Below are 12416 nucleotides of genomic sequence, written 5' to 3' on the forward strand. Positions count from 1 at the left end.
TCTGTGCCCAGGTCTGTGCTGAGCCCCCGCCCCACCCCACCCCACCCCCTGCCGTCAGGGTGAAAACATCACCAACGCCCCCGAGCTGCAGCCCAACGCGGTCACTTGGGGCATCTTCCCCGGGCGAGAAATCGTCCAGCCTACAGTGGTGGATCCCGTCAGCTTCATGTTCTGGAAGGTGAGGGGGCAGGGAGCGGGCCCGCCCTGCCCACCTGGCACGCCTTAGGCTGGCGGTGTCAGTACCAGGGTCAGCGCGGGGCTGGTGGGCTCCCCCTTCCTGGCTGTGCCTGACTCTGCCTCGGGTGGGAGGGGACACCAGCAGCAGGCCTTGTTCTGGTCCAGGAAATGTCCTGTTGTGCAGCATGGAGGCCCTTGGGGCGCTGAGCACGGAGCCCTGACCTGCGGCTGTTGCCCTGGCCCGTGTCTCTGTGTGTCTGTGCGCGTGCTTGCCTGTGTGTCCGTGTGTGTGCGCGTGCCCGTGCGTGCAGGATGAAGCCTTTGCCCTGTGGATCGAGCAGTGGGGCAAGCTGTATGAGGAGGAGTCCCCGTCCCGCATGATCATCCAGTACATCCACGACAACTACTTCCTGGTCAACCTGGTCGACAACGAGTTTCCGCTGGACAACTGCCTGTGGCAAGTGGTGGAAGACACGTTTGAGCTTCTCAACAGGCCCGGGCCAGAGCAGGAGACCGAGACTCTGTGATCCGTGCCCTGATGGCCTTAGCTTGAGGCCGCTGGGTCCTGCCGTCCTCCTCCCCGGTCCTGGTTTTCCTGGGGACCCGTCTTCTCCGTTTTCTCCCCGAGCCCTGGCCTCCACCCCTCACATGGTGATGGCAGCTAGACTGGTGTGGGGCTCGCGGGCTCTGGCTGGACCGGAGTCTGCCCCACATCGGAGCCTGGTGTTCGAGGCTCAGCCTGGTGCTCTTTGGTGAGGAGCACCCCCATCGTGCAGAGGACCGAGATGGGTGGAACAGCCTCCTCCCTGAGAAGGAGAGGGGATATTTGTTGCTGACTGAGCCCTTGAACCAGGGCAGCTCCTGGGAGCCGGCCCTGGGGCTGCCAGTGACCTTGCACTTGGCACCCACCAAGACGGCAAAGTGAACCCGGGTAGCAGGCGCTGGCGGCGCTGCAGAAGAGATGCAGCAGAGCGAGGGTGCCGCGCCCCTGTCTCGGAAATGTTGGCTGCTGGGCACTTACCTGCTCGTGGCACCTGCCCTGCCCACCTGCCTGCGTCCCAGGCCTCTGGACAGGCCTGGGCCTGACGTGACAGTGCAGGCGTTCCTTGCCAGCATCCTGTGAGCCCACTGGGCTCTCACCTTTCTACAAGGCTGCTTTTTGAAAGAGCCGTTTCTATGTTCTGGGGGCTCCAGACGGAAAGCGTCTCTTAAAGACTAAAGGCATCTGAACCCTTCTACTTGGTGGAGCCCTCGGCCTTCCCTCCCTTGACTCCCACCCCGGCCTGTAGAGCCATACCCTGTCCGTTACCGTCAAGGGCAAAGATAAGGCTCCATTGAGCAGGACTTATTTCTTCCTGGCTAATTCTTTCAGATGGGACCTTTCCCTGCGAGCTGCTCCGTGGCCCCTACAATTCCCAAAGCTGTCTGCCCGGCCCTGCTCCCCCAGAGTCAGCCCCACTGCCCCCCACTCAAGCCCCACTGCCCAGGGTCAGGGACCAGAGGACNGATAGGTGTCCAAAGAGCAGCCTGATGGTAGAAGGGGCAGGCACAGTCACGGGTGATCTATTCTCTTTCTCCCCAGGGTGGCTGGGTGAGGCAGAGGGGCACCCTTTAGGAGAGACTGAGCAAGAGAAGCAGCTAGGACCACGGAGGGTGTTTTATTGTCCCTCAGAGCTCTGTCCCCAGGCTGTGGGATGAGTGCCTGGTGGCCTGAGCCTGCAGTCCCCGGATGGGTGGGGCATGCTTCCTTCCTCACGGAGCCTAGGCTCAGCTCTGTTTTTCTTTCCTTGGGAACAAGTCACAGCTGCAGCTGGGCCCCCCGCCCCACCCCACGTCCACCCTGGGTCCACCCCACACGGGGGCTCGGGCAGCTTCCAGGATGCTCCCAGGGTTCCCGATGCCCGCCTTCCACGGGGGTACTGGGCCACTCGTGGCTCCTCTCTTCCGGCCCCTGGCTGCCAGCTGTTAGCGCCACTTCTCAAAGGCCTGGAGTCAGAGAGGAGAAAGGAAAGGCTGTTTGGCCCCCTCCTGGGTCTGTGCTGTAGGTGCTAAGCTAATGCTTGTCTTCAGCTCCTTCTGTCCCCAGAGGGAATAGGAGATCCCTCCCTCCACCCCCGCCAGCCAGCCAGCCAGCCAGCCAGCTATGCCCCAGGCCGAATGTACAGGCTCCGAACAGCTGCGATCTCGGAAGCTGCTGCGTTCTGAGTGGGACAGATCAGGGAGCAGCCCCCCCGGGACCCATACCCAGTGTGGGCTAGCGTACATGGCAGCCGTGCTGTGGCCAAGCCTTGTTCCCACGCTGAGCGTCAGGGTAGGACTGGGCTGAGCACAATCCAAGCTGCGTTTTCTCAAAGGAACTGACTCCTCCCCGGGAAATGCAGGGGCCCCCAGCTCAGCAATGTCCAGGTGTCGCCCTCATTTGGGAAGGCCTGCCGGGGAGGGGGGGCACCCCCCAGTACCTGGGAAAGGACCTGGCCGCCTTCCTGTTGCTGTAATCGCCGAGCCGCCCGCAGCCTCAGGACTCGCCGCCGCCACACGCGCCAGGCCCGCCTCAGGTGCCACTGCCTGAGCTGTGGGGACAGGTGGTGAGGCCCCAGGCCGGCCCGCCGCCGCCCCTCAGCCCCTCTGCCGCGTCTTCCCCCTACAAGTGTGCAGCACTGGGACAGAAGGGCTGTGATGGCTGTCGGGGGAGGGAGTTGCGTTAATGCAGATGCCAGCGCCTGGCCCCACGCAGACCAAGATGCCCCCGGGGAGAGCACTTAGGGGTGAGGGTTGAGGTGAGATGAGAGGAGAGATAAGTGCAGGGCTGGGGAGGGGCCAGCCCCGCTCACCAGCATGCGTGCCAGCCGCTCCTCTCCCCGAGCATGTGCCCACTGCTGCCATGTTGCTGCCAGGCACCTGGCCTGCAGGGACCGCTGCAGCCGGCGGAGCAGAGCCTCCAGGTGCCAACACTGCAGGAATCTCCTCCTGGGGGCGGGGGAGGGGCAAGGCCCTGCTGTGCACCCCGATGGCCCGGGGCACCAGGAGCCCTTCGTGACCAGATAGAAGGGCAGGGCCGTGGGTCCTCCAGGAATGAGCGCCGGCCAGAACGGGCCCAGCTCCGGCCATGGCTCCGGCGAGCCCCTGGTCGTGTGGCAGCTGAACTTACCCCAGCTGCCTCTCGGTGGCCACGCCTCGGCCTTCAAGAACGCTGGCCTCAGAGCTGCGGTCCCCTCCGGGTCTTCTGGGGAGTGGGCCCTGGGCCGGGCTGGGGCATCCCAGCCACTGCAACTGGACCTGGAAGGCACGGCAGAGGGGAGGCTCTCAGTCACCTGGAAAGAAAAGGTCAACGAAGATAAGTACCTAGAATGGATTCGCCACGTTGCCGGAAGCGGATTTCTCGGCCTGTGAGATGTCCGAGCCCAGGGGCAAGGCCTCCTTACTCTGAGCCCAGGACATTTCTCTCTGCTCCTTCTGTCCCCCGCGGCCGTGCTGCTGGGTTGGGCTGGGCCGTGTCCTGTAGCCGTGGGTCTGAGGGAACAGCCGGAGAGGAAAAGCTGAACCGATGGGCTTGGGCCCCTGGAACTCAAGCGGCCTGGTAGGGTCTTTTCCCCTCCTGCCCCGGAAGCAGGGCCTCCTCCTCTTGTGTGGCCCTGAGGCTCGGGGGAGACGGAGAAGGTGCCCCGCACTAGCGTGGCCATCAGCACACACCACTGCCTCTTCCCCCGTCCTCCCATCGTGGCTGGAAACTCAAGCAGAGGGCGGGCCAGTAATAGCCACCACCTGGTGACAGCTTACCGGTGCTGGTGCCAGTGCCAGCACAGCCTGTGAGTAGGCTGTCCCCCCACTTAGGCCCCTCAGAGCAGCATGACTCCAGAGCCTGAGCCCAGTTGCTCCTCTATTACAGCCCAGGGCTGTCCGGGGGCCTCTGTGCCAGGAGATGGCACATAATACCTACTCGTGTCGATGGGGGAGGGCTGCCTGGTTGCGTGTGTTCGTGTGCTAAAAAGGCCAGGCCTGCCCCCAAGCACCCCAGGTCCCATTCCCGGCATTTACTTTTGGTTTCCTTATGGCTCTGTTTCTCCACCAGCAAACGGGATCCCTGCCTGCCTTTGCCGATAAGAATGGAATGATACTGAGTTAATTTATTTATTTTAAATGTTTATTTTGAGAGAGGCTTGCACACATTGGGGAAGGGCAGAGAGCCAGGGGGGAGAGGGAATCCCAAGCAGGCTCCACACACAGTGCAGAGTCCAACACGGGGCTCATCTCATGACCCTGGGGTCGTGACCTGGGCCGAAATCAAGAGTCAGGTGCTTAACTGACTGACTGAGCCACCCAGGCACCCCAGGATGTTAATATATTTTTAATTTTTCAAAATGTTTATTTATTTTGGAAGAGAGAGAATGTATGCACACAAGCAGGGGAGGGGCAGAGAGAGAAGGGGAGAGAGAATCCCAGGTGGGCTCCCAACTGTCAGCGCAAAGCCCGATGCAGGGCTCGATCCCACAAACCTTGAAATGGGGAGCTGAGCCAAAACCAAGAGTCAGACGCTCAAGTGACTGAGCCACCCAGGCACCCCAGAATGTTAATATTTTTAAGCACACTCTAAAAATAGAATTGTCTTGTGACACAGACCTAGAAATAAAATACTCTGAAACCCCAGAATCCGCTGTTGCCGTTGCCTTTCTCGTGTGAATATATGGATTCTGCAAATAACCAAAGCTAGCCCCTTCGTCCATTTAAAAAAACAACTTAATCTTTTTTCTTGGAATCTTTCTAGAGTGTATTCTGTGCTTCCTGGCATTCTGAAACAGGGTTCTTGAGGATTCCAGTTCCTTTTTAGGAAGAGTGGGTGGCCTGCCAGTAACTCTGACACCGCTGTGCCCTGTCCCTCCATGTCCCTGGCTTTCCCTGTGGCCTTGAACCAGTCCTGTTTGTCCTCAAGCTCTGGTCACCATTTGCTCGTGTCAGAACTGCTTATTTTTTCTTTTAAGTATTTTTAAAATAAAAAAAATTTTAAATGCTATATGCATTTATTTTGAGAGAGAGAGAGTACACGTGTGCAACCTAGGGAGGGGCAGAAAGAGACAGAAAGAGAGACTCCCAGGCAGGCTCTGCGCTGTCAGCACAGAGTGGGGCTCCATCTCACAAACCGTGAGATCATGACCTGAGCCCAAATCAAGAGCTGGACGCCACACCGACTGAGCCACCCAGGTGCCCCAAGATTTTTTTATTTTTAAGTAATCTCGACAGCCAATGTGGGGCTCAAACTCACAACCCTGAGATCAAGAGTCACGTGCTCTACCGACTGAGCCAGCCAGGCGCCCAGCCCCAGCTGATCCAGAGAGTGACTCCTCTGGGTGGAGAGGGTTAGTCAGTCACTCCTTTGGTCACTCCTTTGGGTGGAGAGGGTTATGAAAGAAACATTTTTTCCCCATATATATTTGCTGATTTCCCTGCATTGCCCAGGTTTACTTTTTCCAATAAGGAATAAAAAAGACTTGCTAACTGCTCCTGGCCCCCTGTACCTATCTAGATCCTGGGTTGCACCATGACACAGATGAGTTTAGGTGTCTCCCTGGCAGATGGTGACCACAGCATTTGTCTTTGGGGCAGATCCGCACTGGGTGGGCCCTTGGTAGGTGCTCAGCAAATGTTTGCTGATGGGCCCAAAGATGGCAGTCTTCCAGAGCCAGGAAACTGTCCTAGAACTGGGTAGGGCTGTTGTCCCCAAGGCCAGCGGGCCCCCCGGCTAAGCATCCAGCCACGCTTGCCACCGTGGGCTGAAACAAGCTTTTTCTGAGGCCACTGGCCCTCAGGTCATTTTTGGACCTCCCACCCCCGCCTAGGCCGCCTCACCTGCTTCCCCTGGGCTGGAGGGTCCGGCAGTGCTTGGAGGCGCCCTCTGCTGGCCACCCCGGGCTGCTGCCTGCGGTCAACCGTGCAGGCCCCCCGGGCCCCTGCCCCACGTGGTTCCGACCACCCACGGAGCAGAGCGGCCGCCACTGGGCCCGGCGGGTCCATGCGAGGCGTCGGGACGCAGCCTGCCGGAACTGGGTGATGGCGGCTCGCTGGACACGGCCCCTGGCTGCTGCCTGGGCCCGGGCCTCCAGGACCCTGGGAGGGAGGCAGGAGCCCGCGTCTGTGGGGGGCTGTAGGGAGCCCTCCCCTGCCCCAGGCCAAGCCCCTGCCCGTGCCCCTCCCCTCATCCCTCTTCTGGGGAAATCCAAACAGGCACAGAAAGCACAGAACATCACACACCCGGGTCAAGCGCCCTGTTGAGGCGACGGAGAGTGGGTAGTCCTGCGGCTACACTTCGCCTCCCCCTCCCTCACTAGAAGGAGCACTGTCTGTTGAGCACCTGCTGTGTTTCTGACCCCAGGGCTGAGCGTTTGCATGCAGTATCTCTCTAAGGGAGGCCTCTTCCCGTCCTTTGACCTTTCAAGCTAGAGACTCACCCAAACAGGGGTCACCCTGCTGGGAAGCGCAGGTCTGGAACTTGACCCCAGCACCGGCCCCAGTGGCCCCAGCCTCCGAAGCCGCGTCACCAGCCACCAAATACCTTCCACCTCTGCCAAAAACAAGCTCAAGACCTCAAAAGCACACCCTGCTGGAAGCCCAGTGTGGGGCCGCCCTCGGGCCACGGGCACCCACCTGGCACTCAGCTTCTGGGCAGCGTGGGCTCTGCTGACTCGGTGTAGACAGGACTCCTGCACCCACCATGTCCAGCCCAGGGCCACTCGCCGCCTCTGCGGCACCACCGCCCGGCCCCCCTGCACACAGCTTCTCCAGTGGGCCATGGGGACCGAGGGCATGTGCTGCTCCCGAGCCCGGGCTTTGGCTGCTCCTGCCTCCCGCCACACAGAAACTGTGGTCCCCGGGGCCTCTCTCAGGCCATCCTGAAAGGCTCGGGTGGCTGGGAACACCGTCTCTCGCAACTCCACGTGGGGCCTGGAAATGGCTGCAAACAGGAGCAGAGGAGGAGCCCTGCGGGCTTTCAGAGCCAAAAGTCACAATTCAGAATCGCACCCGCAACCCCCTCCCCCAGAATGTCAGCGGTTATACATGGTTTTGCATACACAACCCTGTGCCTTAAAAACGCAAGGACCCATGTGTAACAGGTCGAAGTGTTAGCTTTCGTGAAAGAGCCCGCACAAGTCGGCGACTTGGCGGCAGATGCCCTCCAGGGGGGTGTGGGATCGGGTGCCAGTGCAATCGGGGGAGCAGCCAGACCCAGTCTCCCCTCTCAAGCCCACTCTGCGGCAGGAGGTCGGGGAGCACAGCGCCCACTCCGGAGGAGCCAGAAAAACAGCGTGCACTGTTCAGAGGAGAGAGCCCAGGAGTCAGTGGCCGGCTGCCCCAGGTGGGGACCCCGTGGACGTCGGTGTATTTGAGACTGAACAATAGGAAGAGGCATCATCTGCCTGCTCTGCTTTTAAACACACACGAATTGGGGCACCTGGGTGGCTCAGTCGGTTGAGCGTCCGACTTTGGCTCAGCTCATGATCTCACAGTTTGTGGGTTTGAGCCCCACATCGGGCTCTGTGCTGACAGCTAGCTCAGGGCCTGGAGCCTGTTTCAGATTCTGTGTCTCCCTCTCTCTCTGACCCTCCCCTGCTCACGCTGTCTCTCTCTCTCTCTCTCTCTCTCTCTCTCTCTCTCTCAGAAATAAATTTTAAAAAAACATTAAAAAAATTCTTAAATATGCACGAATGAAGTATATGCATTTTACTAGAACATCTGCTTAAGATTTCACTCTTTCGGCAACTGCATAGAGAACTTGCCTGTGTTCAAACAACACATGCTATTGGAGCACACGTTACGGTGGCTGTTTGGGGAGTTGGCTCCCCCCATCTTTACCGTGTCCCCTGAAACCGGAAGACTGACCCAGTCCTGGGGCTCATCCGGGCATCGGGTGGGGTTAAAGGTTTGCCACCCCCCACCACTCGAACAAAGCAGGTAATGGAAGGTCCGTGGTCATGGCTCTTTGCCTCCTTCATTAGGTCCCCTGGGCTCTCCCTGCTCCTCCCAGAGATGGTGTGACCCTCCTCATCCCCCAGCCGCCAGGGTCACCCACCTCTGCTCTGGCGGGGCCGCTGTGCATCTCCGACGAGCTACCGCCCGCCACCAGTTCTGGAACACGGACCTCCTCAGGCCCTGGAGGTGGAGCTGCACCCACCGCTGGTACTTTTCCTGGAGTAGCTGCTGCTCTGTGGCCAGACAGAGGCTGATGCCACGGGGTGCTCAGCCCAGCCTTGCCCCCTCTGGCCCTGGGTGACTGTGGGACCCTCCTCAGCCAAGTGCAGACAGAAGAGGCTCCCTAACCATTGGGGTTTAAATGCTTTGGTTATGGGGCACCTGGGTGGCTCAGTTGGTTAAGCGTCCAACTTCAGCTCAGGTCATGATCTCGTGGTTCGTGGGTTCGAGCCCCGTGTCAGGCACTGTGCCGACAGCTCACAGCCTGGAGCCTACTTGGGATTCAGCGTCTCCCTCTCTCTCTGCCCCTCCCATGATCATGCTCTGTCTCTGCCTCTCAATGATAAAAAAATTTTTTTTAATAGAATAGGACTTCCTTTACTTCAACAGTCATTAGGGGGAGGAAGTTTTTATTCGGTGGGTGCATTCCACCTGCTGGAGAGGTTCCATTCCCTTCCAGTCAATGGAACACATGACTGTTGATCTCGGGGTTGTTGAGTTCAGGCCCCACATCCGGCAGAGTTCCCTTTAAACAAAGGGGGGGCCGGGGAGCCATGTGGGGGTCCATCTGTTAAACCCCAACAATCCCCACCTCCCACGCTGGGCTCTGAGGGCACCATAACTCAGTGCTCAGACCCCATGACTCCGGAAGGCCAGGTGAGGATAATGAAGATGAGGATGAAGAAGATGAGAAGAACCCACTAGAAGGTGGGTTCTGAGCCAAACACTGCGCCTGGATGGTCTCACAGAATCCCCACAATCGCCTCTGAGGAGGTTGCTACTATGATTCCCATTTTACAGATAAGTAAGCTGAGATCCGGAGAGGTTAAGGGGCTTCTGTAAGGTCCACGCAGCTGGGGGATGGCAGGGAAGTGTTCACAGTGTCTATGCCCCCCGTGCTCTGTCCCTTCCCCATCCCAGGTGGGCTCCGAGGACGTCCCATCCCTGGACTCCGTGCTGGAGGACATAAAATCCTGGGTCTCCCTGATGAGCCCCGGCCCTCCCCTCGCCCTTGCTGACCTGGACCCGGGCCCTGACTCACTCTGCCAGCGGGCGTGCCAGCGGTGCAGGGCGCCTCGAACCAGTGTGCGATCCCGGGTCCGGGCCCACCGCCCTGCCTTCAGCCTCTGCGCCAGCCGCCGCCGCCACACGCCCAGTGCGGCCCTGCAGCTCCGATCCCAGGCCCAGCCGACAGCCAGCTCTCCCTGGGCCCCCTGGGCTGTTGCCCAGTGGCTCCAGCCGAGAAGGATGCTAGGAAGGGGAGCGTCCACCCTGAGGATGGTCACGGCCACCCGAGGCTCTCCCAGCCCTGCCCTCCCTCAGGACCTTCAGGTGACTCTTCTCTCTGTTCCTATCCTGGGGGAGCGCGGGCTGCTGGGGGCTGGACGGCTCGAATGTCACAGTGACAGGTGCTAGGGATAAAAATGGGATCCCGGACCCCATTGCCAAGTCCTGCGCTCAGCCACTGGGGGTGAACACTGCTGTGTGCCAGGTACTGTGCTAGCTTACATGCCCCTACCTTGTTGATTCCCATCGGGGTACTATTACTATCCCTACACAAATGGAGAGACGGAGGTTCAGAGAGGTTAAGCAACTTGCCCAAGATCACACAGCCAGCCAGCAAGGAGCAAAGCTGCGATTAGAACCCTGGCCGACCGACCCTTAATTACGCATCACGCTATGAGTGAATAAATGAATGAGCCACAGCTAGGAAGTCTCCGGGAGAAACAACCAGCCCGTGGAGTGCCTCAAGCCCCCTTCCCGCTCAGCAGGACAGGCTAAGAGGGCAGGAGACGTCCAGAGGACCAGAGTCTGGGGGTGTGAGATGGAAGCCCTCTGGGATGCAGACCCCCAAAGGGAANGCTCCACGGCCAAGGTGCTCCTGGCACTGCCTGATGGGGTGCCCGGATGCCATGCCCTCAGATGCCACCCCTTCAGGACACACCGAATCAGGCCGCACACCCTGGAGGAAGGAGCTACAGGAAGGGGCAGGTAAGTCCCTGGGCCCCAGCTGAACCCCTGGCTGACGGGGCTGTGCCCGCCGAAGAGCTGGGCCGGAAGGGAGCCACCGCGTGCCAACACCAGGCCAGAGCACCGTCTCTCCCGCCGGCTGCCCCTGGGACTCTTGGGGGCTCTGAGAAGCACTGACGCCCACCGGGACCCCGCCCCCAGAGGTACAGACTTCACAGTCCAGGTGTGGCCCGGGCTTCCTGACTTTCCCGTGAGCATCTCAGGCCGAGAGCAGTGCTACCCCTGCGTGGCGCCCGCGGCTGGTCCTTGCCACACTCCTGACGGGGATGGAGCCAGGCCCCAGACTCCAGAGAACACAGGCATAACTGCTTCTGCCTCTGCTCAGTGATAAAGATAGGGAAACTGAGGCCTGGCAGAAGGTCACTTCCCCAAACTCCATATAGTGGAAGACGTGGGATCCAAATGCTCATTTCATTTTTTTTCTTTTCTACAAATTATTTTAATGTTTATTTATTTATTTTTGAGAAAGAGAGAGGGAAGGGGCGGCTGGGTGGCTCAGTCTATTAAGCGTCCGACTTCAGCTCAGGTCATGATCTCACGGTTCATGGGTTTGAGCCCCGCATCGGGCCCTGTGCTGACAGCTCAGAGCCTGGAGCCTGTTTCAAATCCTGTCTCCCTCTCTCTCTGACCCTCCCCTGCTCACGCTGCCTCTCTCTCTCTCTCTCAAAAATAAATAAAATAAAAGATTAATGCTATGACTAACTCTATAAAAAAAAGAGAGAGAAAAAGAGAGAGGGGGAGAGAGAGAGAAGACATGGGCAAACAGGCAAGAAGCACAGAGAGATTGATGGCACAGAGCCGTCGGCACAGAGCTCGACACAGGGCTTGAACTCAGAGAGATCTGAGCCGAAATCAAGAGTCGGATGCTTAACCAACTGAGCTACCCAGGCACCCCTAAATACTCATTCTAGGTCATGGGGTAGTCTAGATAGATATTGAGTGTCCCCTGATGCCCAAAGGGTAGAGGATGGACTGGAGGAGGGAAAGCTATGTTCTGGGAGATCGTGGTGAACTGACTTTCCTGAGAGTTCTAGGGGTACATTAAAAGAGACTGAGGGTCCAAGTGGACCAAGTGGGTGTGGGATAATGGATGCTAGGTATGTGGCGTTCAGTGACGGAATTCTTATCCCTACAACTGTTGGTTTACATCCCGCTTGACATATCATCAATGCAGCCGGCCCCTCCTGACCCCCAACTCCCACCCGTCACCCACAGCTGTCACCGGGACTCTGAATCCCAGCAATGACTGTCTTGTGGAAAAGCAACGGGGACCTTCCTGCTCCTATTTCACAGCGTGATTTAGAGCAAGCTGTGCGACTGTCTGAGCCTCAGTTTCTCTGGCCGTATAATGAGGCAGATGGGGCACTTCTCCACTTACAGTATTTACTCCATGCCTCTGACATGCCAGACGCTTGCCAGGCACTGGGAGACAGCGGTGGGACGGACACGGTTCCTGCCACCAGGGGGCTCCCACCCAGCCGGCAGACGGGCTAGAAACTGACCCCTCCATCAGGTTCCAGCCACCCCGGGGAGAAGCCTGTGTGTGTGTCCCGGCTGTCCCGTGGCTCCTACAACTCTGCGCTCCCTCACGGTCTCCAGGTCCCTGGGCCACCTCCCCCAGCTCCACACCAGCTGGGTGCCACGCTGTGCCCCGGGGCAGAGCAGGGCCTGGCCTGTCCCCTAGGGGGCGCTCCTGCCAGTGCCGAGCGCTGCTCACGTGCCCACGCCCGACGCGCTCCCAGGCCCCGCCCCAGGCCCCAGGCCCGTGGGGACACCTACTCAGCCCTCTGGCGCTGGGACAGCCGCGTCCTCCAGAGCGGCAGCGCCCGGCGGAGGGCCAGTCTCCGGCAGGCCTCCTGCAGGGAGCCGCAGCCTTGCTCGCGGGCCATCGCCCCCAGGCCTCGCGCTGTGGCCACTCGGGGGGCTGGGCTGCAGAGAGCCGCGTCCCCGAGGAGCAGTCAAGGGATGAATCAGCCACGTCCCAGGGACCCCCTTCCACCCGCAGCCGTTGGTGGAACCCACGCAGTCAC

At 59.7% G+C, this 12416-nt stretch overlaps 2 protein-coding genes across 3 annotated transcripts in view; one reads left to right on the forward strand and one right to left on the reverse strand.

The window, feature by feature from the left end:
• The window catches only part of MTHFR (methylenetetrahydrofolate reductase), a 12113-nt gene extending 10592 nt beyond the window's left edge, over positions 1-1521 (forward strand). For both annotated transcript variants that reach the window (XM_077763791.1, XM_077763792.1), the window contains exons 11-12: positions 59-178; positions 489-1521. In XM_077763791.1, coding sequence (XP_077619917.1) covers positions 59-178; positions 489-704 — 336 coding nt within the window. In that variant the 3' untranslated portion in view covers positions 705-1521. The remainder of the gene's footprint in view (positions 1-58; positions 179-488) is intronic.
• A 664-nt stretch (positions 1522-2185) lies between these two features.
• CUNH1orf167 (chromosome unknown C1orf167 homolog) overlaps positions 2186-12416 on the reverse strand; it is a 22309-nt gene continuing 12078 nt past the window's right edge. The window contains 12 exon segments of the mRNA XM_077763963.1: positions 2186-2747; positions 2823-3219; positions 3222-3488; positions 3600-3687; positions 6019-6276; positions 6880-7120; positions 7416-7477; positions 8237-8369; positions 9398-9664; positions 10245-10309; positions 10311-10331; positions 12166-12310. Coding sequence (XP_077620089.1) covers positions 2593-2747; positions 2823-3219; positions 3222-3488; positions 3600-3687; positions 6019-6276; positions 6880-7120; positions 7416-7477; positions 8237-8369; positions 9398-9664; positions 10245-10309; positions 10311-10331; positions 12166-12310 — 2099 coding nt within the window. The 3' untranslated portion in view covers positions 2186-2592.

The sequence above is a fragment of the Crocuta crocuta genome, unplaced genomic scaffold (assembly GCF_008692635.1).
Source record: "Crocuta crocuta isolate KB4526 unplaced genomic scaffold, BGI_CrCroc_1.0 scaffold13, whole genome shotgun sequence".
Lineage (NCBI taxonomy): Eukaryota > Metazoa > Chordata > Mammalia > Carnivora > Hyaenidae > Crocuta > Crocuta crocuta.